We start from the raw sequence: 24,136 nt of genomic DNA, 5'->3' as shown, positions 1-24,136 counted from the left end.
TAAACCAAAAATTTTAGTATTGTAAAGTAATTTTTTTTTCTCTAATTTCTCAAAGTTTATCTTTCGAACTTAAATATACTCTTTTTATTGTCCACCATTTCAAGATTTTATTTTTAAAACAACATATTATCAAAAAATAAGAAAATTAACTGTAAAAATCTTAACAATATTAAAATATATATAGTTATAGTTTCCTATATAATGTGCTTAATGAAATTAAATTATGTAGATAGCGTTTTATATTTATGTATTTGTATGTATATATAGCTATACATGTATATATTCATACAATATGGGTAAAGTGAAAATATCTTTTAAAATATTATTTAAATTTTCTTAATTCATTTTTAATTCACTATTAATAGAATAAAATAAATTTTAATTAGTGTTTTAATTATAAAAATATAAAATTAAATAATTAATTTTGATTTTATTTAATATTTTATGCACACACATACACACATTTTTATTTATGTACACATATCTGAAATTCTCACCTTTGACTACTATTTTACTACTATTTTATAAATTTTATTTAGTTTTATTGTTGTTTTTATTTGTTTGCAGAAATTTTCACTTTTAAAACTTGTTTTATTTTCCCTCTGGTATTTTTCTTATTACAGTCTCCACAAGTGCCCGATCCCCGCCCGTCTTTCGATTATTTTATATTTTTATTAATATTTAATTTTTAAAAAATTTAAAAAGTAGTCTATAATATTTTATTTTAGATAAATTTTAATAAAATTTTTGTAATTTACTACGAAACGTTCAGAAAATGGTATAGTTTAAAAAACTAAAACTTATAACTTAAAACAACAACAATAATAATAGAAAACAAAAACATGGATTGTACATCTTCGCTTATTACTAGAAGCAGAGTAATTATTCTCTGTTTTCTCCTCACAAAAACTCTTTTAATGTTTTCTTGTATTTTTACAATTTTTTTTTTTTGCTTTCTTTTTTTTGTAACTTTCACATTAAAACAGGTGATTCTCCCCATACTTTCCTCGTAGCATATATTTTTTAAAAATATTTTTTTTGTTATTGTTATTTAATTTGTAATTATGTTTAACAGTCGAACACAAATTTAAGTAACGCATGCATGAAATTAAAAATAAGCTTAAAAGTATTCAAAAATTTTACCCTCATTTTGATTTTTGTTTTCTCATTTATAAACCGGCATTTACACAGATTGTCACATTTTTGATTAGTAAATATGCACATTTCATACGGTCATATCAAGAAACTAAAACTATATGTTATGATATTGTTGTCATAATATGAAATTTTCTTGTTTATATGTAAAATTATGGAGGTGACAATTTTTACTGTCAAGTGGCGTTTTTATATAGTGCGATTTTAGTAATATATGAGTAAACTATTGAATATAAAATAATTAAATCAATCAAATTGATTTAGATTTCCCTTACATGAGCAAGAATATATTAAATCTAGGCTTTTGTATATATTTACCTCTTGATATAATGTATATACATGTGTATGTATATATCATAATGCAATGATTATAACATATTTACAAAAATGGTGTTATATATATGAAGCTGATATTTTTATAATAGGGTTGAGAATCATTGGTCTGTATGGTACAGTTTATGAAACGTTTATTTACATACATTTATAAGATAGCGATCAACAAAAAACAAAAAATAATACAACCAAGATTAATACGAAAAGAATATAGTGCAGAGTATATGAAGAAGGTGGTGCGTAAGTTTGTGTTGTCACATCATGGTTAATTTCTCTTATTTTTTTTCTGGCGGAATTTGAAATGGAAAATGTTTTGGAATAAGCACAAAAATGGGACCCGTAAGTAATATTGTTAGCTTGTAATTAAAAATAAAAAATTATATTAAAAATGTTGTAGTATGCGTATACATAAAAAAAGAAAATGTATTGCATGAGTATTGTAAATTTTTATTGAATTTAACTGCTGGACTCGTTAACAACATGCAATATTCAGGATGTTTTGTATCAAAGTAAACTGCTTTACAGTTTATTATCAGTTAAACTTTTTGTATGCTAAGCCATTTGATTCCGAAATTTAAACAGATTGTAACAAATCATATTTATTAATGCGCCTGTCTTACACAATAGCAGAGTTATACTTAAAATTCTAAACAGTAAAAAAATCAGTCGAAATTGACTGTAAGCCCTTGTAACTCTGAACCTGTTGAGCTGTGAACATCGTCTCCATACAAAAGATTTACCCCACTTATGAGGGCCTATACAATGGTCAATATAGTAGTGCACTTTGATACGAAACATCTTGTATAGTGAGCTTGTGAAAAACCTGAGAAAAAATTGAGAGAATTATAAATTTTTGTTGGCCTTTTTTTTTTAAAAAATAAATGTGACAACACTATTGCGTATTCTAACATATATTTATATACATTATATATATATTACTAAGCCCTACCAAAACTGTAATTTGCATAGGCAATCTCTTACTTCTTTTCAATCGGTATTATTTCTATTTATGATAATACAGTGGCTTGTGATTGCTTTTATGTTTCTTTATTATTTCCTTTTTTTTCTCATTATGCTCAATACAGCTATCTAGTTTTGGTTACATAAAAATTCATCATGATTCAAATTGATATTTTTTTTATACAGGGTGACTCGTATCAAGTGAACTGCTATACAGCATTGTATAGGTCCGCATGAGTAGACGAAACTTTTTGTATGTTAAGCCATGTGATTCCGAAATTTGAACAGATTATAACTAATGTAAATTTTCATGAGAAAGCCCTTACTCTGAGGTTTCCAAATCATTTATTTATTAATGCGGCTGTCTTACATAGTCGCAGAATTATATACTTAAAATTTCAAAAAGTAAAAAAATCAGTAGACTTTTAGACACCTTAACTTCGAACCTGTTGAGTTGTGAACATCGTCTCCATACAAAAGTTGTATTTACTTATGAAGATCTAAACAATGGCATATATCAGCGCATTTTGTTACAAGACACCCTGTATTTTAAACTCATATGTATTGTAGTTTACCTTTTATAGTTTCCGACTAAACTATTATACAGAAGAGAAATGGAGCGATATTTCAGCCTGACTATTTTTGAAAAACCTTTAAACTTGATTTACTGCTCCTTAACTTTGTGATAATCGCTATATGTAAGTGATAAGATTGTATGTATATTGCTCGGACGCCAAAAAATTTTTTGATTTCATTTCGAGTTGTGTATATAATTCCTTATATTGTGTAACTAAAGTTTTCGATGTATGGAATATTAAAATAAATCGTGTTAAATCTTTAAAAGCTGTTAAAGACTGTATATAAATAGAGCGTTTTGTTTAATCAATAAAAAGTAAATAATTTCCTAACTGTTTATAGCAATAAGTACTTCAAATCATATTTTAAAGTTTTTCTGATTTAAATTTCTATTTGCTTATAGAAGGTCGTACAATAACCCGAACATAAAACAAGGTAGAAAGAGGGTCCGTTTCTAGTTATTTAAATCCTAAAATCAAAATGCATATGGATACAAATACATTTGAAGTATTTAATGAAATTTGGAAAAAGGGTATCAATCGAATTTTGTGCAATCTTATTGTCAAAATAGCCTGTATATTTAAGATCATAACGGTTATAAGTAGTATTAATTTATGTGTAGATAATTTAAAGGTAAAAGTAACAGTAGCGATACAAGTTATATGTTTATCCAATTATATAAGGTTGAATAAATAATTCCCTAGTTTTATGCAATCTAATTAGATTAATGAAAACGTCAGTTGGTAAAGGCTATTTTTTTAAAAAACAAAATAACTAAATATTGCAAATTTAATAAAGTATAATTAAATTGTTAAGTGATTAAATTAAAGTAAAAAATTATTGATTTTTTTTTCATTTGATTTTTATTATTTTTCATCATTAATATTCATTTTTTTTATAAATATACACATAATATATATATTTACATATACATTTAATTTTTTTAATTTGATTTAATTTTAAAAATAACATTTTACATTTTTAGATAGTTTCGAAAATAATTAATATTTTTGTTTTTTTCATTTATATTTTTTATATATTTTTCCATTTTATTTTTTTTTTCCATCTTTTCTAATCTTATTAACTATTATAAAATAATTAATAAATCCTAATCACTCTATTATTTATAATAATAAATGTTATATAAATCTCTCTTATACATTTAAATTTATATATACACATAAATATAATATTTTGTAATTATAGACGTAGTACATTCACAATTTTCTTTTTTACAATTATTAAAATTTTTGTTATGTATTTTTTGACACCAAAGATTTATAAAAGGATCATCCAATATTTACTCATTTTTAAAATATTAAAATAAGTCTCAGTGAGTGTATATGATATAACTAATATATTATAAATATAGCATTGTTACTAATATAATATACTAATACAACAATATAATTTAATACTAATATACTAATAGAATTGGCTTAAATCTGTGCAAAAAAATATGAGTTTTGTATATGCACGATGCCTTATACCGTATATTTTATAAATGACACTTATGTCAAAATTAATTATAATCGCTGACTATAACACACGATTTCTCATTATTTCAAATAAATAGCCATAATTTCATTCAATATCCTTTCTCAATGAGAATAATTATATTATAATGAATATCATAAACTTCGTCATATTTGCCTATTGAATCCGTAGCCAAACATATAAGATACCCAAATTACATTCTGTAGCATCTATAAAATAAAAGCCGCCGTCTCATTGATGAAAGAAGTAATACAGTTAAACTTTCGGACAGAACTAATATATAGAAAGCCTAAATACAAAAACTAATATAGAACGCAGAAACAAAAGTAAACCTTCAATATATTAAGGGGAAATTCTTAAGTAATAAAATGTGTATTTAACAAGCTGAAAACTGCAATATTCTGCTTATTTGAAGTTTTGCACAAGTTACAAAATATACATATATTGCAAATACCAATCCCAAAATGAAGAACAAATAGAATTTATCAACGATGACAATATTTCGAAGCTGTTTAACTTGTATAAAACCGTTATAATCATTAACAAGACAAGATACAAGGATATGGATAGGACCCAAATGAACTAAATCAAAATAAGATAGAAAAATATTTCTACAAAATTCATTTATACTCAGTATTAACTACTATCATTACAACATTTTTTTACTGTTCCCGTTCGTACTTAACAAACGTACTGTAATGATCGAAATTATAAGAAACTGATCATTTTGAATTCAAGTACCTACATAATAATAATTTTATTGTGTCTTCCTCTGCTTAATCCTCCATTTTGTATTTTTCTTTAATTTCAGCTTTCTCACACAAAGAATAAATTCATTTAATTAGAATAGTCAGGATATCAGAATATACACACACACACATACAGACATAAATGAGAAATCGTGTTAACTATGAGATTAAATGGAATATAGATGATCATATATATATATTTTTTTAAATTTTTAATTAATTGGCATTAATTTTTTAGTAGCAGGTAAGTTTTATTTTGTTTTATTATATTTTTTTTTTTGTTATTTTTTGTTATAATGCCAAAAACATATATAGGTTATATAAATTAATTTTTTTAATTTTTTTAATTTTAATTTTTCATATTTTTATATATTTTAAAAAAATTAATATAATAAATGTCAAAGAAATATTAGACACAACCGATTATAATGTGATATATATGCGATTTTTCTCGTTATATATGTAAGCTTCTACATTTATATATATATATATATATATATATATATATATATATACATGTTAAAAATATAGGACATTTTCCGAAAATGTCTAAAATACCAACATGAATTTGATATTATTTGGAAGGTTTTTGTATCCAATTAAGCCATAATTAAACTTATCGTATTTATAAGTTAAGCACAACTGAATACCGACAATTTTGAAAATAAATTGTCCAATCTTACAATTTTTATTTTGATTCAGTCAGTTAGGAGAGAAACAATTTTGCGTTCGTTTAATAAAAGTCTAATATATATATTGTATTATTAAAGACCGAGAAAAATGACCTGCATCATAGAATTCCCGTTTCGATAATAAAAATAAAAATAATTACAATTCATTTATTATTGAATATTATACGATTTGCAGGTTGTATCAAAAATAATATATATAATAAGGTATAACTGTCAGTTATACAGACTAGACGGTTTACAAAATATCAATTTACTTTTATTGTTAGCGATTGAATTTTAATTGCTGAATGAAAACAAATTTAAAACACGTTTAATAATAGTGGTTCGGTGGTTCACTCTTATATAAAAAAAAACTTCATTTTTAAAAACGAAATGGAATTTCAATTTGATACAGGGGATTTTCATACATACATACATAATATGTGTATTAAATTTATAATTTTAATGATAATAGAGAGAGAGAGAGAGAGAGAGAGTAAAAAATTATTTTTTTGTATTGTTATAAATATTAAAAAAAATTTTTTTTTTTTAATTTGCAGTCTCAAAAGTTTTAAATTTTTTTTTTGAATATTTTTTTTTGTGTTTTTTAAAAAATATATTTTACTGTAAAAAATTCTGTTAAAAGTTCTGATTTGGCGCCTTTTTTTTTATAGTATAGATAATTAAATTTTTCAGAGTTTTAATTTTTATGTATTTGTAGCATATTTTTTTTTCTTTTTTTATTATAATTAGGTAAATATTTTGAATTTTTTTAGATTTTTAATATATACACACTTAATAACAAGTATTTTAACTTTATTCTTATACTGTCTTTTTCGCGGGAATATAACATTAATTAAATCATTATACGCAGTTCTTTATTATATTTATTTATATATACATATATTTATAACATATACAGGGTGTTATAACCAACAAGTTAGGAGCCATATACCATCGGGTAGAAGGTAAAAAATGAGTAAATTTTTTGTTCGGAAGATAGTGTTAAATCAGAAACATTTCCAAGCTACAGGGATCTTAAGATAATTTGGCGAAATTTTTACATACTTAAATGTTTTTGCCTTTAACTTCCGTTCCAAAAAAATGTAGAAGTTTCAAGCAAACAGTTTTTAATATAGCTGTAAGAGGGCTTTAAATAAAGGACAGCTGGTTATTTGGTTTCACGTGGTTTTTCGGAAATACAAGTACTTGAACTTTAGGAAAATTCCAATTTTCCTCATCTCTTATTTTTTTACTTTTTTTGTACCGACAATTTCTCACGAATTTTCTAAAACTTCCAAAATTCTCATTACAGATATAACAAACAAAAAAAACATTTCTATTTCACGATTTTAAAGACTTTAATAAAATATATAAGCTTACAAAATTAACACTTTTCTGATTTTTATCGCTTATTAATGGTTTTTGATCATTCTAGATCATTTTCAATAGTCATACTCGAGTCGAACTTTCTCGCAGTTCACATTTTTGGAACTGTTATTTTGGTAAAAAACTGAATCTTATTCTTTTAACAGAATTTTGGAGAAAATTCCACAGGGCTCAACTTTTTTCTAAAAATTAACTCTTTGAAGGTTAAAATATGTAATCGAAGATTGCTCACTAACTCTTTCTGAGAGCAAGCTTCGTATATTGAATTTCGTCTAGTTTATTTAACTTTGGAATCTTGATTGAGCATTTATAGCAAAAAGTTGGAAAACAGTAAAACCATAGGGAATTTCCGCTAAAATTTATGTATTATAATGAAAATCTTTAAATTATTTTTTTTCTCAAAATAACGGTTTTTAGAAGTGTTAACTACTTTTATGAATGATTTTTTTGATCGAGAATTAATAATGCTTAAAAATTGTAGAACATAAAATTAAAATTTTTGGAGTTTCTACATTTTATTAGTATCTTTAAAATCATGACATAGAAATGGTTTTTCTGCTTTATCTTCTATACCATAAAAGATTTTTTGAACCTTAGTAACTTAAATAAAAGTTTAAAAAACAGCCAAAATTCTTTAAAAAAATTTAAAGTTTCTAACAACTTCACAGGAAATTGTGGGTATAAAGAAAACTAAAAAAAATACGAAATAGAAAAAATTGTAATTCTTCTAAAGTTCGAATGCTTAGTATTCCGAAAGTAGAAAAAATACGTAATCAAGTAATGTCTTGTTTTCAAGCCCTTTACTAGCATTTCCACGAAATATTTGTGCGAACCTTCTATTTTTTTCGGAAGGAAAATTATAAGCAAAATAGCTTGGGTAAGCTTGGATATTTCGTTAAAATCCCTGAATCTCGGAAACAGTAGAGATTTGACAACTAGTTCCAAAATAAAATTTTTCTCATTCTTGATAAATAATGATAAATAATATTTTACTCTTTATTAAACACCCAGTATATATGTATGAACATAAACTAAATTATTAAATATATATATATTTCATTAGTATAATGCTATACACATTGAAATGCATTTTTTTTTTTTTTCTTCTTGTAATCACAGGTAAGTAGTTTTAATATTATATAAATTGTTTTTATTTCAAAATATTTATTTTCAAGAAAATGTAGTTCTTAGGGTTAGAAATGCAAAGCTTTAAAACCTCTGTATTTAATTTGCACATAAAGCTTTAAAAGTTTTACAGTACTAAACTTAAAAACCGAATTTTCAGAAATACTCGTGTATTGGGTGTTTTTGATAATGCAATATGCTTTCGCATTTCTAATTTAGAACTTAAATAACTTAGAAAACAGTAACACGCAGCTGCAAAAACTACAAGTTTGACTTTAGCGCGTAAAAAGAACTTTTTATTTTTTAAAGTTTAAAAAATAAAATCTCAAAATTGAATATTTTATTATTTCCAGTCAACTGAAATATAAATATAAATTTTTTATTAAAGTAATGCCAAAATTTAAAAAAAAAACTTATTCTAAGATAAGGATAAATCCGACATTATATTTTTAAGTAAAAAGTTGTTTCCATAGCATAAAGTCAAAACTAAGTAGTTGCGCGAGTTACGTATGCTGATTCATCATACTTTCACATAACAACATAATATACTTTAAATATACAAATGTAATATGAATACCTTTAATTTTGTATAAAATATTATTGCAACATACTCGTAATTATGTAACTCGTAATTGAAAATAATTTTATTTATTTTCTTTAATATAAACAATTTCTAAAGGTTCTTTTTGTAATCATATACATTTAATTCAAAATTATTAAATTCAATTACAAAAAAATTGCTTACCAAAATTATTAATATTGTAAGCGAACACAATATAGACTTGACTTAATTGGCGCAATCGGTAAGATCGGTAAAGTCCGTTTATTCGAAATTAATAAGTTTAGTTAATAATTCTCTGCGACAGTTTATCGCATTCAAATAAAAAGCAAAGGGGCGTTGAATAAAAAAAACTATTTTATAAATCTAATAAAATAAAAACTTTTAAAAAATCAGTGTTTTGCTAAATTGTGCTAGTGTGTACTTGTATATTGTGTCAAAGGAATATTGACATCGAACAAATTTAAAGAAACCACCCACACAAAATTTCTATAGGCCTAATAACCAAAATAATTCTAATAGAGCAAACAATTTTAATCATAATAGTTTTAATAACATTAACCGAAACAGAAATTATAATAACAGTAACAGAAATAATGAACATTTGAAAAACAATTATACTAACCAAAATTTACAAAATAGTAATTTTAACAGTAGTAGTAGAACTAATCAAATTAGTAGTAGTAGTGCTAATACTAGAAATAATCATAGTTTTAATATAACAAATTCTAACTCGCATGGTACTCAACACATCGAACCAATGGAAGTCGATACAAGTACCACGCGTAGAGTAAACAACTTACAAGTTAGTAAATCGAAAAGAAACTTTGAAATAGAAAATTTTCACTCGCAAGCCTCGGAAAAACATCAGAACTTCCTTATATAAAAGTTCAATCAAAGGGAAGACCTTTAATATTTTTAATAGATTCTGGTGCTTCAATGAGCATCTTGGTAGGACGGTCTTCATATTCCAGCCGGGTTAATGGACGACGACGACAGAGTAGAAATAGAGCAACACTTTGACATATTAAAAGGCAATAATGATAAAATAACTAAAAATTTAAACCAACAAGTCTACATTAATACAAAATTATCGGATCAAATTCAAAACATAACCGATCATATTAATAATGTCCAGAGTAAAATTAAAGAAAGTATTGATAAATTAAAGAATGATATAACAAAAATTGATTTAAAATTAGAATTGTTAAGCATTAAATTAGAGTTAAATGAGAATATTATTAATACCATATTAAACCAAATAAAAAATTTTAAAGAAATTATATTAGCCAGTAGACTTGAAATATCAAAAAATATTCTTACTTATGAAGAAATTAAATTTTTAAATATTACTATAGAAATGTTACCATTTATAAAAAATGCAGTGTTATTTAAAGAAAACAATATTATTTTTACGTTTTCAATCCCAATTTTTTAAATAATAAAAATAATTTTAAATAAAAGAAAAAAACTTTTGAATACAAAAAATAAAAAAGTGTTTTTAATCCACGTAATAAAAAAAAAATACAACTTTTCTTACGCGAAATCTTGAATTACGTAAGTATATATATATATATATATATATATATATATATATATTATAGTAGTATATTTGTGGTATTTTTACATAAAAATATGTTATATGTGTTATACTTCTATTAAGCTTGATAAATATTTATTATTGATGATTTGTTTTAATTATACTTAAATATAGTATTACATATTATTTAAGTTCTGAAATCAGGTACGTAATAAACATTCTCTAAATTCAAAATTTCATTATAATTCAGGTATAAATTATTACAGTTACAATTCAGTATATGAATTGTGATTTCTGAATTATGTGTCAACAACATTATAATATTACTTTGAAGTTACAAATTTATTAAGAGTTCGGAATAAACATATTCAAACGTAGAGGGAAAACGCCACTTCAGTTATATGCAACTTAAATTATGTATTATGTAAGTTATTATAATTTAAAATATACATTGCACAAATAAGAACAGTTTAAAATTAAAATTCGCAATTTTTAATAATATTTTAGTCAAAAATCTTGTATAATATGTGAAAATACCACAAATGTAAACACATATACATATATTATATGATTAACATAGAAAATATATATAATTTTTATATAACGTGTTTTTTCTTTCATATTTTTTAAGAATTGTTTAATGCCAAATAGATTTGATTTTATATTTTTAATTAATTTAATGAACAAGACATTTTATTCATATGTTTATAATTTTGTATTAAATTTGTATGTAAATATACGTATATATATGTGTGTGTGATAAAAATATGCAAAAATATAGAATATGTATATGTGCTTTTCACAAAACTAAATTCTTTAAATTTACTCGAAAGAAACAAAAAACCAATATCAGTTCTATCATGAATTCCATTCGTAGAATCCTAGGAATAGCGGCGTAGACTTTTGAATAATCACAAATTTCTTTCGTAGAAATTATGAATCACCAGTGGCAGTATAATTTTTCGGAGTGTCAAAATCATTATTTTATTTCAACTATCAAATGTTTATTTATATTTTTTTATTATATTTTATTATATTTAGGATATTTTTTAAAATATTGATACAAAAGAATATTGTTTAAAATATTCTATTAAATGAAAGTTTTGAAGTTTTCTTAGTTTTTGAATAATTTTGAAAAGTGGAAAAAAAAGATTTTGACAATATGAAATCATTTCCTTTCATGTTAGCTGTGTTAGAGTAACTCAAGTTCAAACAAAACAATTCAAAATTTGAAAGTTTTGGTAAATTCTTAAACGTCAAATTTTACAAAATCTGAGTTGTCTGAGTTTACGGATACTCTACTAGGTTTTTACTCTCAGTCAAAGTTTAAATTCTTAAACGTTTAAAAAAAGTCAATTAAGCGTCAAAATTGTAGATTTTTTTTTACCAGGCAGACAGTCTGACGTAGTAATTCAGTAAATAAATTTGATGTGTTGAGTGACTATCATTACGTTAAAAATAATATAAAAAATATTTTTATTGTTAATTTTTAATATGTAAGTATAAAATTATTTTAAATCTAAAAAAAAATTTTTTTTTGTTTTGGCGTTTACGGATGATCAAAATTCAAAGTCAATTACGGGTAAAAAGTTTACTAGATATTTGTCCGTAAAAGTTTTAGTTTCAGACAGTTTGCAGACTAAAATCAAAATTTTGACGTTAAAGAATTTGCGGTTTAATATGACTATTCTCTTTCAATTGCCTGTTACGAGTGATTATTTCTTTCGTAAACTTTTGAGGGTAATTTTTACTACGAACGTAATTTATGATTACTCCATTACGAATATTTGGAGCAGAATTTTAGTAATTCTTAATTGATAATATGATACTCGTAATTTTCCAAATTTCGAAGCTACGAACGAAATTCATGAAAGGGCTGTATACGTACCTTTAAAAATTGCAATAATATTTAGTTTAGGAATTGTAATTACTGAATTGTATATTATTATGTACAATATTGTAATGGTATATGAAGATATTTTTAGGGCTTTCCACTTCTTTTTTTATATTATATTATTTTAATTTAATTTTACATATTTATGTATATGCTATATAAATTTTTTAAAATTATAAAAAAAAATTAACAGTTTCATTTTAATTTTCCCCTTAAAATATACCATGTTTGGTATAACCATGATTCCAAAATACATATAGACAATATCTGAAATGGTCCTTGACTTCCAAAATGCAATAGCACAGTATTAATAAACAATTCAACTTGTAAGTGTGAATTGCTGAATTGTATTGTATATTTATATTTTATTTTGGAAGTCAAAGTCTCTTATAGCGGGGAAACATTGTAAATTTTGAATGCAAATTGTTTATTTTGGAAATCACGGAATTACCATATAAAAATTTCATATTTTGAATTCAGTATAAGAAAAATTAGAATAAAAACAAAAAAAAGGAAAAACTTGACTTCAAAATTCTAGCAATTTCGATATTAATGCACAATATAGCTCATGAATTTTAATTGCTGAATTCATTAGCAATGCAAAGTGCTAAACATTATTTACTGTGATTTCGAAGTCATGAATAAAATCAAATAAAAGGAAAAAGGAAAAATAAAAAACAAACCTTTACTTTATTTTTTTTATAATAATTTTATATTTTTAATTTTATTTGTATCAATAATACGTAAACGGTATATTTATATACTCATATATATGTATATGTATATGTATGAATGTACATATAATATTTACATTACTTGTAAGTTAATAATAATTTTCTTCTTTTAATTTCCTTATTTTTAAATGCAATATCAAATGTATATGTTTTGTTTTTGTGTGTGAGTGTAATTAATATTTTTTATATAGTTAAAAGAAAATATTTCGTAAAATAAGCAAATATTTTCCTTGTTTTACATTCAGATTATTTTTTTTTAGTTTAAAAAAGAAAAAAAAATACAAATAATTATTTCGGACATCAGAATTACATCAATGATGTGGTCGTAACAAAATTCAACAATAATCATTTATAAGCCGATTTGTATATTAATACAATATTATTGTAATTCCAGTGTGGTGGTAACTTCCAAATTTAATTAAACATAAAATAATAGTAAAAAATAAACTATTTTTATACTTTTTCCTTGATTCGAGTTCAAAAAAGGTCCATCCAATTTTCCATATAAATAATGTTATATTTTTAAGGATATGTTTATCTGCTTTAACAGCTTTAATAGCAGATTATTAGGTCCTATAATTACTGAAGTTTACAGTTTTTAAAAATAAAATATAACTGCAAAACAGAATCCGATCTATACCGAAATATACAACTTTTTTCAAATTAAGCCGGAAAATTATTAAGGTAAATGAATACTTATTTACACACAATAATAAATATTATTATAAAAAATATTTTTCAAATATAATTTTAAAAAAATTAAAATTTACAATTTTTTATTTTTGTGAGTAGAGAATTTGTTTTTTTTTTCCTTTTTGGTTCCAAAATTTTGCAATATAATACACGATTCTTTAAATTTAACTCAGCTCATGAAATATAAATTTGCTCTAAATTTCAACTTGATCATAAATTTCTGAATGAAATTTAAAACATCGTACTTTATATCGTATTCGAAAAAGAACTTAAACTACAACAAATATAGAAATTCCCTGGAATATTCAAATTGCAGTTTTATTAAAAAAAATTAACAATTCAAACTATAGTTAAGCTAAATTGTGAAATTTAGAACATCATTTGACTTCAAAATTTAGTACAGTATGCACAATATCTACAGTACAATAAGTATAATAATCTGAATTTTACATTAAATATTAGCACATAATATACAATTCAGATTATTTGTTGTTGTGTGTGATTTTGTGTAGGCAATATATTTTCTCTGAATTTCTAAAGTCATGAGCTTTCATGTATGCAATTTGAATTTTCAAGGAATATCTTAAGAAATTAAATTATAAAAGAGTTTTAATTATAATAACATATGTTTGGTAACACTAAAATTATATAATAGAAAAAAAAGGTATGTTATTTATATTAATGATGTATTTATATATATATTTCTGGACTACCAAGCTTTACAATAATACAGGTGTTAATACGTAATATTCAGCTTATGAGTTATAGTTGCTGAATTCCATTTTAGCACAATATTAGTGTAAGTTTGAAGTTCGGATATTTTTTAATACAATTTATATAAGCTATATAAAAATAAATTTTAGCGTTTTGTACTTTATAAATTGGAATATTCTAAATCCAGAAAAAAATAATTTTTATTTCTAATAAATTTTAATAAAAAAGAAAAATAGAAAAATTTATCAAATATTTTAATTTAATTTGGACACATTTATTTTCTTTTTTTTTTTTTTTTAGAAATATAGAGAGAGTGTGTGTTTTCACATATACATATGCAAACTCACAATTTTCAAATACATATGCAAATATTTATCTATAAAATATTTTGTTACAATAAATGATTTTTATTATTTTAATTTTTAATATTTTTTAATAATTTTTTTTTTATTTTTTTTTTTATTATTTTATTAATCACAATTAAGAGTTTTAGCTTTCAGATCATTTTGGACACCATTTTTTTTTATTTTATTTTTTTGACAGAATAAATTGTCTTTTTATATATTTTGTATTTAAATTAAGAAAAACATGAATGCAATTTTTTTTCTTACATAAATTATTACATAAATTTATAGTTTGTTCTCTTTGTTTTTCCACATATGAATATAATTGGAATACACTTGTATTGTTTCATTTTGGGTCTTTAAACTGCCGAAACCTGAGCATCCTCGTCATCTATATATATAAATATATAGAAAAAAAAGAAAAAAAAAATATAAATAAATGTTAAAAAAAATAATTTCAATAAAAATAAACAATTTAAAATAAAATGTAAAATATAAGAAAATAAAATTATAAAAAAGGAAATAAAATTTTTATCTTTTTAAGCAGAAACAGCAGGAGTTGGAGTAAAATGCACAGCTTCCGAATAAAATATCAGATAAGCAGGTAAATTTGAAAGCAAATTTCAGAAAAATAAAAGTTTACTTCCTATTGCTGCCGGCTTGATAGTTTATTTGAAAAAAACAAAACGAAATATAAATTGACTGTCAAGACTTTATTGTCAAACATTTACTCTCGAGGTTTTCAAAACATTCAGTATCGCGAAATTTAGTGTCATAACAGTAAATTAAAATCGTGACAGTAAAAAAAGATTTACTGTGACGACAGTAACTGTCACTTAATTAATTAAATTATTTATTTTTAATGTTAGTAAATTACGCGACAGTAAAAATTTTGGTTACCTCGATATTAAATTAGCAAACTTCTTTTTTTTAGAAATTTGTTTTCAATTATATTTGATTTCGAACCTTTTAGACAGGTTGTTTTGATAATGCAACATGCTTTCGCAAAAACTACAAATTTGACCTTAGCATTGAAAACCTTGAAGTTTTTCTAGTTATGAAAGTTGTCATATGTTTTTTTAAGTTTCAAAAATGAAACCAGAAAATAAAATATTTTATTTCCAGTTCAGTGAAATATAAGTGAAACCAAGAGAATCTCAATGGGCACGAACCAAAAACACTGACCTATCTACAATAAGCCCCACCCCCTCCCCAATACAGTGGTGCTATACGATCCGTGTGAAGCGGATTACTTGGCAACCTGGTATACTAGCTGTCGCGAACGGAGTCTCCCTGATACCAGGTCAACTCAGGGATTATTATAACCTTACTGCGTCATGCGGGGTTCTGACGTAGTGGACCACCCTTTCCCTAGCAACTCGTGGAATTATGAAATGGAAAAAATAAATAAAAAAAAACAACAATAACAAAAACAGAACAAACAAGAAATTGACCAGGACCGTCAAAATTCGGGAGAACACCGATTTGATAACCGCTCAGGAAGAAGTGGATCAGCAAAAGGCTGATCACATAAGAAGGGGCGGTGTTGAGGGGAAAGTTAGAATATCCTCTATTATTATCCCCCCCCCAAAAACAAACGCAGTACAGATAAAGAGTCAGAGGATCGTCGGAGCAAACGCTCCACATCAGCGGAAGCTGGCGTTACAAGGACGTCTCTCGTGCGCGGTGGAAGTAACTGAAAAGGTAAGTCAACAAAAGGGTAGGGGCGGTAAGGAGCAACCCTAATTACCCTCTTTAGGCCAACCTGGGGGCCGAAATGACCCTAATAGACGAGGAATCAGCGGGCCGGTGTCAGATGGTACCTTCGTTTCCTAGAGCAGCGAAAATCCCCTGATGAAGCCAGGAAACTGGCTGAGGACCGGAAGAGACCGACTGAACACCTTCCACTATTTGTTCAGAGGGGGGGGGGGGGAAGAGGACGAGAGTCGTTAACACCCCAAGATGCTCAAGCAAAAAGGAGAAGAACCGGGCAATGAGAACCCATTCCATACCTTCCACATCACGACCGGAATAAGTTACGCCGCGGCCACTAAAGTGGTCAAAACAGCTGTTCTATCGAGGGAATACCCCTCGACGATGCTGACCTAGCAGGAATTAACCCGGCTGGAAGAAGCGATAGTCGAGGAATTAACGAAGAGCTGGGTCACAATCATCCATTTTTAAGGTATCCACTTCAAACCGGGTACGATAATTACCGACTCTGCGGATCAGGAGACGGCGGAGTAGCTGATGGGCCCGTTGGCAAGAAGTCGTTGGCAAAGGACAACGCTGTAATCCCCGCATCTCTAAGGAGGCCGGATGGTAGTTACACGGAGATTGAAGAGCAAAGGGGTTTAGACGCATTTCCTGGCGGTAATTTTGGCCAAAGTCAGATGACATGGGAAAGTGAGACCCCATGTCCTGAGGATTGGAAAAGGGCGGAAAATATTTTAACGTATCAAAGGGTGGGATGGACTATTGAGCCTTATTCTAGTTGTTGCGTCACTTACGTGACATTTGTCGTTGTCGCTGTCACATCATTTGAAATGTGGTATTCTGGTTGTCGAGTGACGTGAGTGCGAGAAATAATCGAAAATGAAACGTTTCAAGTGGAATTGATACATTTTAAAAAGAAATTTCGGCGAGTAAAGTTCAAACTAAAAAAAATTTTCAATATATATATTTATATTTTTAAATAATAAAAAATGTCATTTGCATTATGGTTTACGGATTCATCTCTTTCCGGTAGTGATGAAATTAAAAAAAAACAACAAGGATCGAAAGATTTAAGATTACAACAGCTCTAATCCATTGGATTTGCCAAATTTTTTCTAGTAAATTAGTTGCAAACATTTTATTTTATTCACAGATTTATAAACTATTACAGACTTCCAAAGGAGACCTTTGTATATTTACTGAATATATTCGAGGGAAAAACGAGTACCCGTAAAAGGCGTTCTCTGTCATAAAATTTCCAATTCTTCAAATTTATAAATACTTTCACGCTAAAAACAAAAATTAAATTATGTATTTTATGACTTGATTTATATGTAAAATTAATTTTTTTATGATTTTGTTAAATTGTTTTGTTTTAACTTGTATTTTTGGTGTATCCTTCTTTCTTGTCTATACTTGTAAATACTTTCCGAAAAAAAACGTCGTTTCACTACGGCATATCTCGCATCAGAACGACAACTGGAATATGGCTGAAACACATTTTCCCGCTATTCCCCGATGATTGTCACTGCGATCGCCGCTTAGAATATCAAATTCAAGTCGTAACGACAATTGTCGCTCTACTTCGACAACTAGAATAAAGCTCATTGGCACCTTCCAGCCTTTTAAGGCTCCAGGAGTGCATGGAATATCATCAGCACTCCTGTAACCTAGAAGAGGTATTGCCCGTCTCAATAACAATATTCAGTAGCAGCTTGGCTCTTGGACACATCCCCGGATCCTGGCGGGTGGTTAGGATAGTCTTTATCCCTAAGGTCGAAAGGAGAGACGTGGTGCTAAATCATTCAGGCCAATTTGACTCACGTATTTCTTGCTGAAGACGATGGAGAAGGTTATTGATAATCATATAAATGCCACTGTATTGAATCGACGGAAACCGCCTTGTATCGGCTACATTTCTGGACATTGGGGGGCCTTCGATAACACCTCGCACGAGGCGATAGTGAGCCTGGATTTTCAAGATGCTCACTACAAGGTTTGCAGAAACTGTAGTCGGACGGAGCAAGGTGGACATCTACGTAGCTAGGGGCTGTCCACAGGGTGAAGTCCTTTCTCCACTAATGTGGAGTCTCATTGTGGATTGCCTACTTGAGGAGCTTGGCCGTCCGGATATAGGCGTACAAACATACGCTGATGATATTGCTATCATCGCAACGGGAAGTTGGAGGAGCATCTTTGCGACATAGTGCAAAGAGAACTACGGCTGACATAAGTCTGGTGCGGCAGTGTGGGACTCAAACTCAAACCTAGAAAGACGACCTTAATGCCCTTCACTTGCAGAAAAAAGCTTGAGCGTCTGAGCACTATACCGGTGTGCGTAAAGACAGTAGAAAGGAAAACGGAATTGAAATACCTTGGTGTGGTAGTTGACAGCGGGTTTCTTCAGCGAAGACACGAAGAAGTGGTAAGGACAAAGGCTACACGGGCACTCATAGTGTACAGGGCCACTTCGGGTAAAACGCGAGGATGCCCCCCTCTATCATGTGGTACCGCTCCTCACATACGGGGCGGTTGTATCAAAAAGCAACAAGGAAACTAGAACGTTTGCAGAGACTTGCTTTCGTCTGCATCACTGGAGCTATGAAGACATGTCCAACCGCGGCAATGGAGGTGATTTTGGGACTAACCCCACTCCATCTAGTTGTCGAGTTGACAGCGAAAAAGTTAATTTCTGATCTACTTTCTACAATTCCTGCTTGCCTGGTATTTTGTTAGAAATTTATTTATTTTTTTGCTCCTTTTAACAATATCAATTTTAATAAAAGTAGCACGCGATCATGAATGATAGCAAGCGAGAAAGGTAATTTCTTATCTACTTCCTACAATTCTTGCTTGCCTGGTGTTTTGTTAGAAATATATTAATTTTTTGCTCCTTTTCACAATTTCAATTTTAACGAAAGTAATAGGCGATCATGAATGACAGCAAACCAAAAAATAAATTTTTCATCTACTTTCTACAATTTCTGCTTTCCTAGTATTTTGTTTGAAATTTATTTAATTTTTTGCTCATTTTTACAATTTGAATTTTAATGAAAGTAATAGGCGATCATGAATGATAGCAAGCGAAAAAGTAAATTCCTGATTTACTTTCTAAAATTCCTGCTGGCCTGGTATTATTTTAGAAATATATTAATATTTTGCTGATTTTCACAATTTCAATTTTAACGAAAGTAATAGGCGATCATGAATGACAGCAAACCAAAAAATAAATTTTTGATCTACTTTCTACAATTTCTGCTTTCCTAGTATTTTGTTTGAAATTTATTTAATTTTTTGCTCCTTTTTACAATTTCAATTTTAATGAAAGTAATAGGCGATCATGAATGATAGCAAGCGAAAAAGTAAATTCCTGATTTACTTTCTAAAATTCCTGCTGGCATGGTATTATTTTAGAAATATATTAAATTTTTGCTCATTTTTACAATTTCAATTTTAATGAAAGTAATAGGCGATCATGAATGATAGCAACCGAAAAAATAAGTTTCTGATCTACTTTCTACAATTCCTGCTTGCCTGGTATTATTTTAGAAATTTCCTGCTGGCCTGGTATTATTTTAGAAATATATTAATTTTTTGCCCATTTTCAGAATTTCAATTTTAATGAAACTAATAGGCGATCATGAATGATAGCAAGCGAAAAAGTAAATTTGTGATTTACTTTCTAAAATTTCTGCTGGCCTGGTATTATTTAAGAAATATATTAATTTTTTGCTCCTTTTTATAATTTCAAATTTAAGTAAAGTAATAGGCGATCATGAATGATAACAAGCCAAAAAATAAATTTCTGATCTACTTTCTACAATTCCTGCTTTCCTAGTATTTTGTTTGAAATTTATTTAATTTTTTACTCCTTTTCACAATTTCAATTTTAATGAAAGTAATAGGCGATCATGAATGATAGCAAGCGAAAAAGTAAATTTCTGATCTACTTTCTAAAATTCCTGCTGGCCTGGTATTTTGTTAGAAGTATATTTAAATTTTTGCTCCTTTTCACAATTTTAATTTTAATGAAAGTAATAGGCGATCATGAATGATAGCAAGCGAAAAAAATTTCTGATTTACTTTCTAAAATTCCTGCTGGCCTGGTATTTTGTTAGAAATATATTAATTTTTTGCTCCTTTTTACAATTTCAAATTTAAGTAAAGTAATAGGCGATCATGAATGATAACAAGCCAAAAAATAAATTTCTGATCTACTTTCTACAATTCCTGCTTTCCTAGTATTTTGTTTGAAATTTATTTAATTTTTTACTTCTTTTCACAATTTCAATTTTAATGAAAGTAATATGCGATCATGAATGATAGCAAGCGAAAAAATAAATTTCTGATCTGCTTTCTACAATTCCTGCTTGCCTGGTATTATTTTAGAAATATATTAATTTTTTGCTCATTTTTACAATTTCAGTTTTAATGAAAGTAATAGGCGATCATGAATGATAACAAGCCAAAAAATAAATTTCTGATCTACTTTCTACAATTCCTGCTTTCCTAGTATTTTGTTTGAAATTTATTTAATTTTTTACTCCTTTTCACAATTTCAATTTTAATGAAAGTAATAGGCGATCATGAATGATAGCAAGCGAAAAAGTAAATTTCAGATTTACTTTCTAAAATTCCTGCTGGCCTGGTATTTTGTTAGAAGTATATTTAAATTTTTGCTCCTTTTCACAATTTTAATTTTAATGAAAGTAATAGGCGATCATGAATGCTAGCAAGCGAAAAAATAAATTGCTGATTTACTTTCTACAATTCCTGCTTTCCTAGTATTTTGTTTGAAATTTATTTAATTTTTTACTCCTTTTCACAATTTCAATTTTAATGAAAGTAATAGGCGATCATGAATGATAGCAAGCGAAAAAGTAAATTTCTGATTTACTTTCTAAAATTCCTGCTGGCCTGGTATTTTGTTAGAAGTATATTTAAATTTTTGCTCCTTTTCACAATTTTAATTTTAATGAAAGTAATAGGCGATCATGAATGATAGCAAGCGAAAAAATAAATTTCTGATCTACTTTCTACAATTCCTGCTTACCTGGTATTATTTTAGAAATATATTAATTTTTTGCTCATTTTTACAATTTCAATTTTAATGAAAGTAATAGGCGATCATGAATGATAGCAAGCGAAAAAGTAAATTTGTGATTTACTTTCTAAAATTTCTGCTGGCCTGGTATTATTTTAGAAATATATTAATTTTTTGCTCCTTTTTACAATTTCAAATTTAAGTAAAGTAATAGGCGATCATGAATGATAACAAGCAAAAAAATAAATTTCTGATCTACTTTCTACAATTCCTGCTTTCCTAGTATTTTGTTTGAAATTTATTTAATTTTTTACTCCTTTTCACAATTTCAATTTTAATGAAAGTAATAGGCGATCATGAATGATAGCAAGCCAAAAAATAAATTTCTGATCTACTTTCTACAATTCCTGCTTTCCTAGTATTTTGTTTGAAATTTATTTAATTTTTTACTCCTTTTCACAATTTCAATTTTAATGAAAGTAATAGGCGATCATGAATGATAGCAAGCGAAAAAGTAAATTTCTGATTTACTTTCTAAAATTCCTGCTGGCCTGGTATTTTGTTAGAAGTATATTTAAATTTTTGCTCCTTTTCACAATTTTAATTTTAATGAAAGTAATAGGCGATCATGAATGATAGCAAGCGAAAAAATAAATTTCTGATCTACTTTCTACAATTCCTGCTTGCCTGGTATTATTTTAGAAATATATTAATTTTTTACTCCTTTTCACAATTTCAATTTTAATGAAAGTAATAGGCGATCATGAATGATAGCAAGCCAAAAAATAAATTTCTGATCTACTTTCTACAATTCCTGCTTGCCTGGTATTATTTTAGAAATATATTAATTTTTTGCTCATTTTTACAATTTCAATTTTAATGAAAGTAATAGGCGATAGTATTTTGTTTGAAATTTATTTAATTTTTTACTCCTTTTCACAATTTCAATTTTAATGAAAGTAATAGGCGATCATGAATGATAGCAAGCGAAAAAATAAATTTCTGATCTACTTTCTACAATTCCTGCTTGCCTGGTATTATTTTAGAAATATATTAATTTTTTGCTCATTTTTACAATTTCAATTTTAATGAAAGTAATAGGCGATCATGAATGATAGCAAGCGAAAAAGTAAATTTCTGATTTACTTTCTCAAATTTCTGCTGGCCTGGTATTATTTTAGAAATATATTAATTTTTTACTCCTTTTCACAATTTCAATTTTAATGAAAGTAATAGGCGATAGTATTTTGTTTGAAATTTATTTAATTTTTTACTCCTTTTCACAATTTCAATTTTAATGAAAGTAATAGGCGATCATGAATGATAGCAAGCGAAAAAATAAATTTCTGATCTACTTTCTACAATTCCTGCTTGCCTGGTATTATTTTAGAAATATATTAATTTTTTACTCCTTTTCACAATTTCAATTTTAATGAAAGTAATAGGCGATCATGAATGATAGCAAGTGAAACAGTAAATTTCTGATTTACTTTCTACAATTCCTGCTTGCCTGGTATTATTTTAGAAATATATTAATTTTTTACTCCTTTTCACAATTTCAATTTTAATGAAAGTAATAGGCGATCATGAATGATAGCAAGCGAAAAAGTAAATTTCTGATCTACTTTCTACAATTCCTGCTGGCCTGGTATTTTGTTAGAAGTATATTTAAATTTTTGCTCCTTTTCACAATTTTAATTTTAATGAAAGTAATAGGCGATCATGAATGATAGCAAGCGAAAAAGTAAATTTCTGATTTACTTTCTAAAATTCCTGCTGGCCTGGTATTTTGTTAGAAATATATTAATTTTTTGCTCCTTTTTACAATTTCAAATTTAAGTAAAGTAATAGGCGATCATGAATGATAGCAAGCGAAAAAGTAAATTTCTGATTTACTTTCTAAAATTTCTGCTGGCCTGGTATTATTTTAGAAATTTATTTAATTTTTTACTTCTTTTCACAATTTCAATTTTAATGAAAGTAATAGGCGATCATGAATGATAGCAAGCGAAAAAATAAATTTCTGATCTACTTTCTACAATTCCTGCTTGCCTGGTATTATTTTAGAAATATATTAATTTTTTGCTCATTTTTACAATTTCAATTTTAATGAAAGTAATAGGCGATCATGAATGATAGCAAGCGAAAAAGTAAATTTCTGATTTACTTTCTCAAATTTCTGCTGGCCTGGTATTATTTTAGAAATATATTAATTTTTTACTCCTTTTCACAATTTCAATTTTAATGAAAGTAATAGGCGATCATGAATGATAGCAAGCGAAAAAATAAATTTCTGATCTACTTTCTACAATTCCTGCTTACCTGGTATTATTTTAGAAATATATTAATTTTTTGCTCATTTTTACAATTTCAATTTTAATGAAAGTAATAGGCGATCATGAATGATAGCAAGCGAAAAAGTAAATTTGTGATTTACTTTCTA

General features: G+C 26.7%; 1 protein-coding gene across 7 annotated transcripts in view; it reads right to left on the bottom strand.

Annotated features, from left to right (window-relative positions):
• Positions 1-13,278: 13,278 nt before the first annotated feature.
• LOC129614698 (rap guanine nucleotide exchange factor) overlaps positions 13,279-24,136 on the bottom strand; it is a 131,705-nt gene continuing 120,847 nt past the window's right edge. For 3 of the 7 annotated variants that reach the window (XM_055529531.1, XM_055529533.1, XM_055529532.1), the window contains exon 12: positions 13,285-15,324. In XM_055529531.1, coding sequence (XP_055385506.1) covers positions 15,293-15,324 — 32 coding nt within the window. In that variant the 3' untranslated portion in view covers positions 13,285-15,292. Of the gene's footprint in view, positions 15,325-24,136 lie in introns of all 7 variants that reach the window. The other 4 variants (XM_055529525.1, XM_055529529.1, XM_055529527.1 and 1 more) reach the window with 3 other exon arrangements.

The sequence above is a fragment of the Condylostylus longicornis genome, unplaced genomic scaffold (assembly GCF_029603195.1).
Source record: "Condylostylus longicornis isolate FDR11 unplaced genomic scaffold, ASM2960319v2 ptg000116l, whole genome shotgun sequence".
NCBI classification, from domain to species: Eukaryota; Metazoa; Arthropoda; class Insecta; order Diptera; family Dolichopodidae; genus Condylostylus; species Condylostylus longicornis.
The sequence above is the reverse complement of the archived record's forward strand: the minus strand, read 5'-3'. Positions and strand labels throughout refer to the sequence as shown.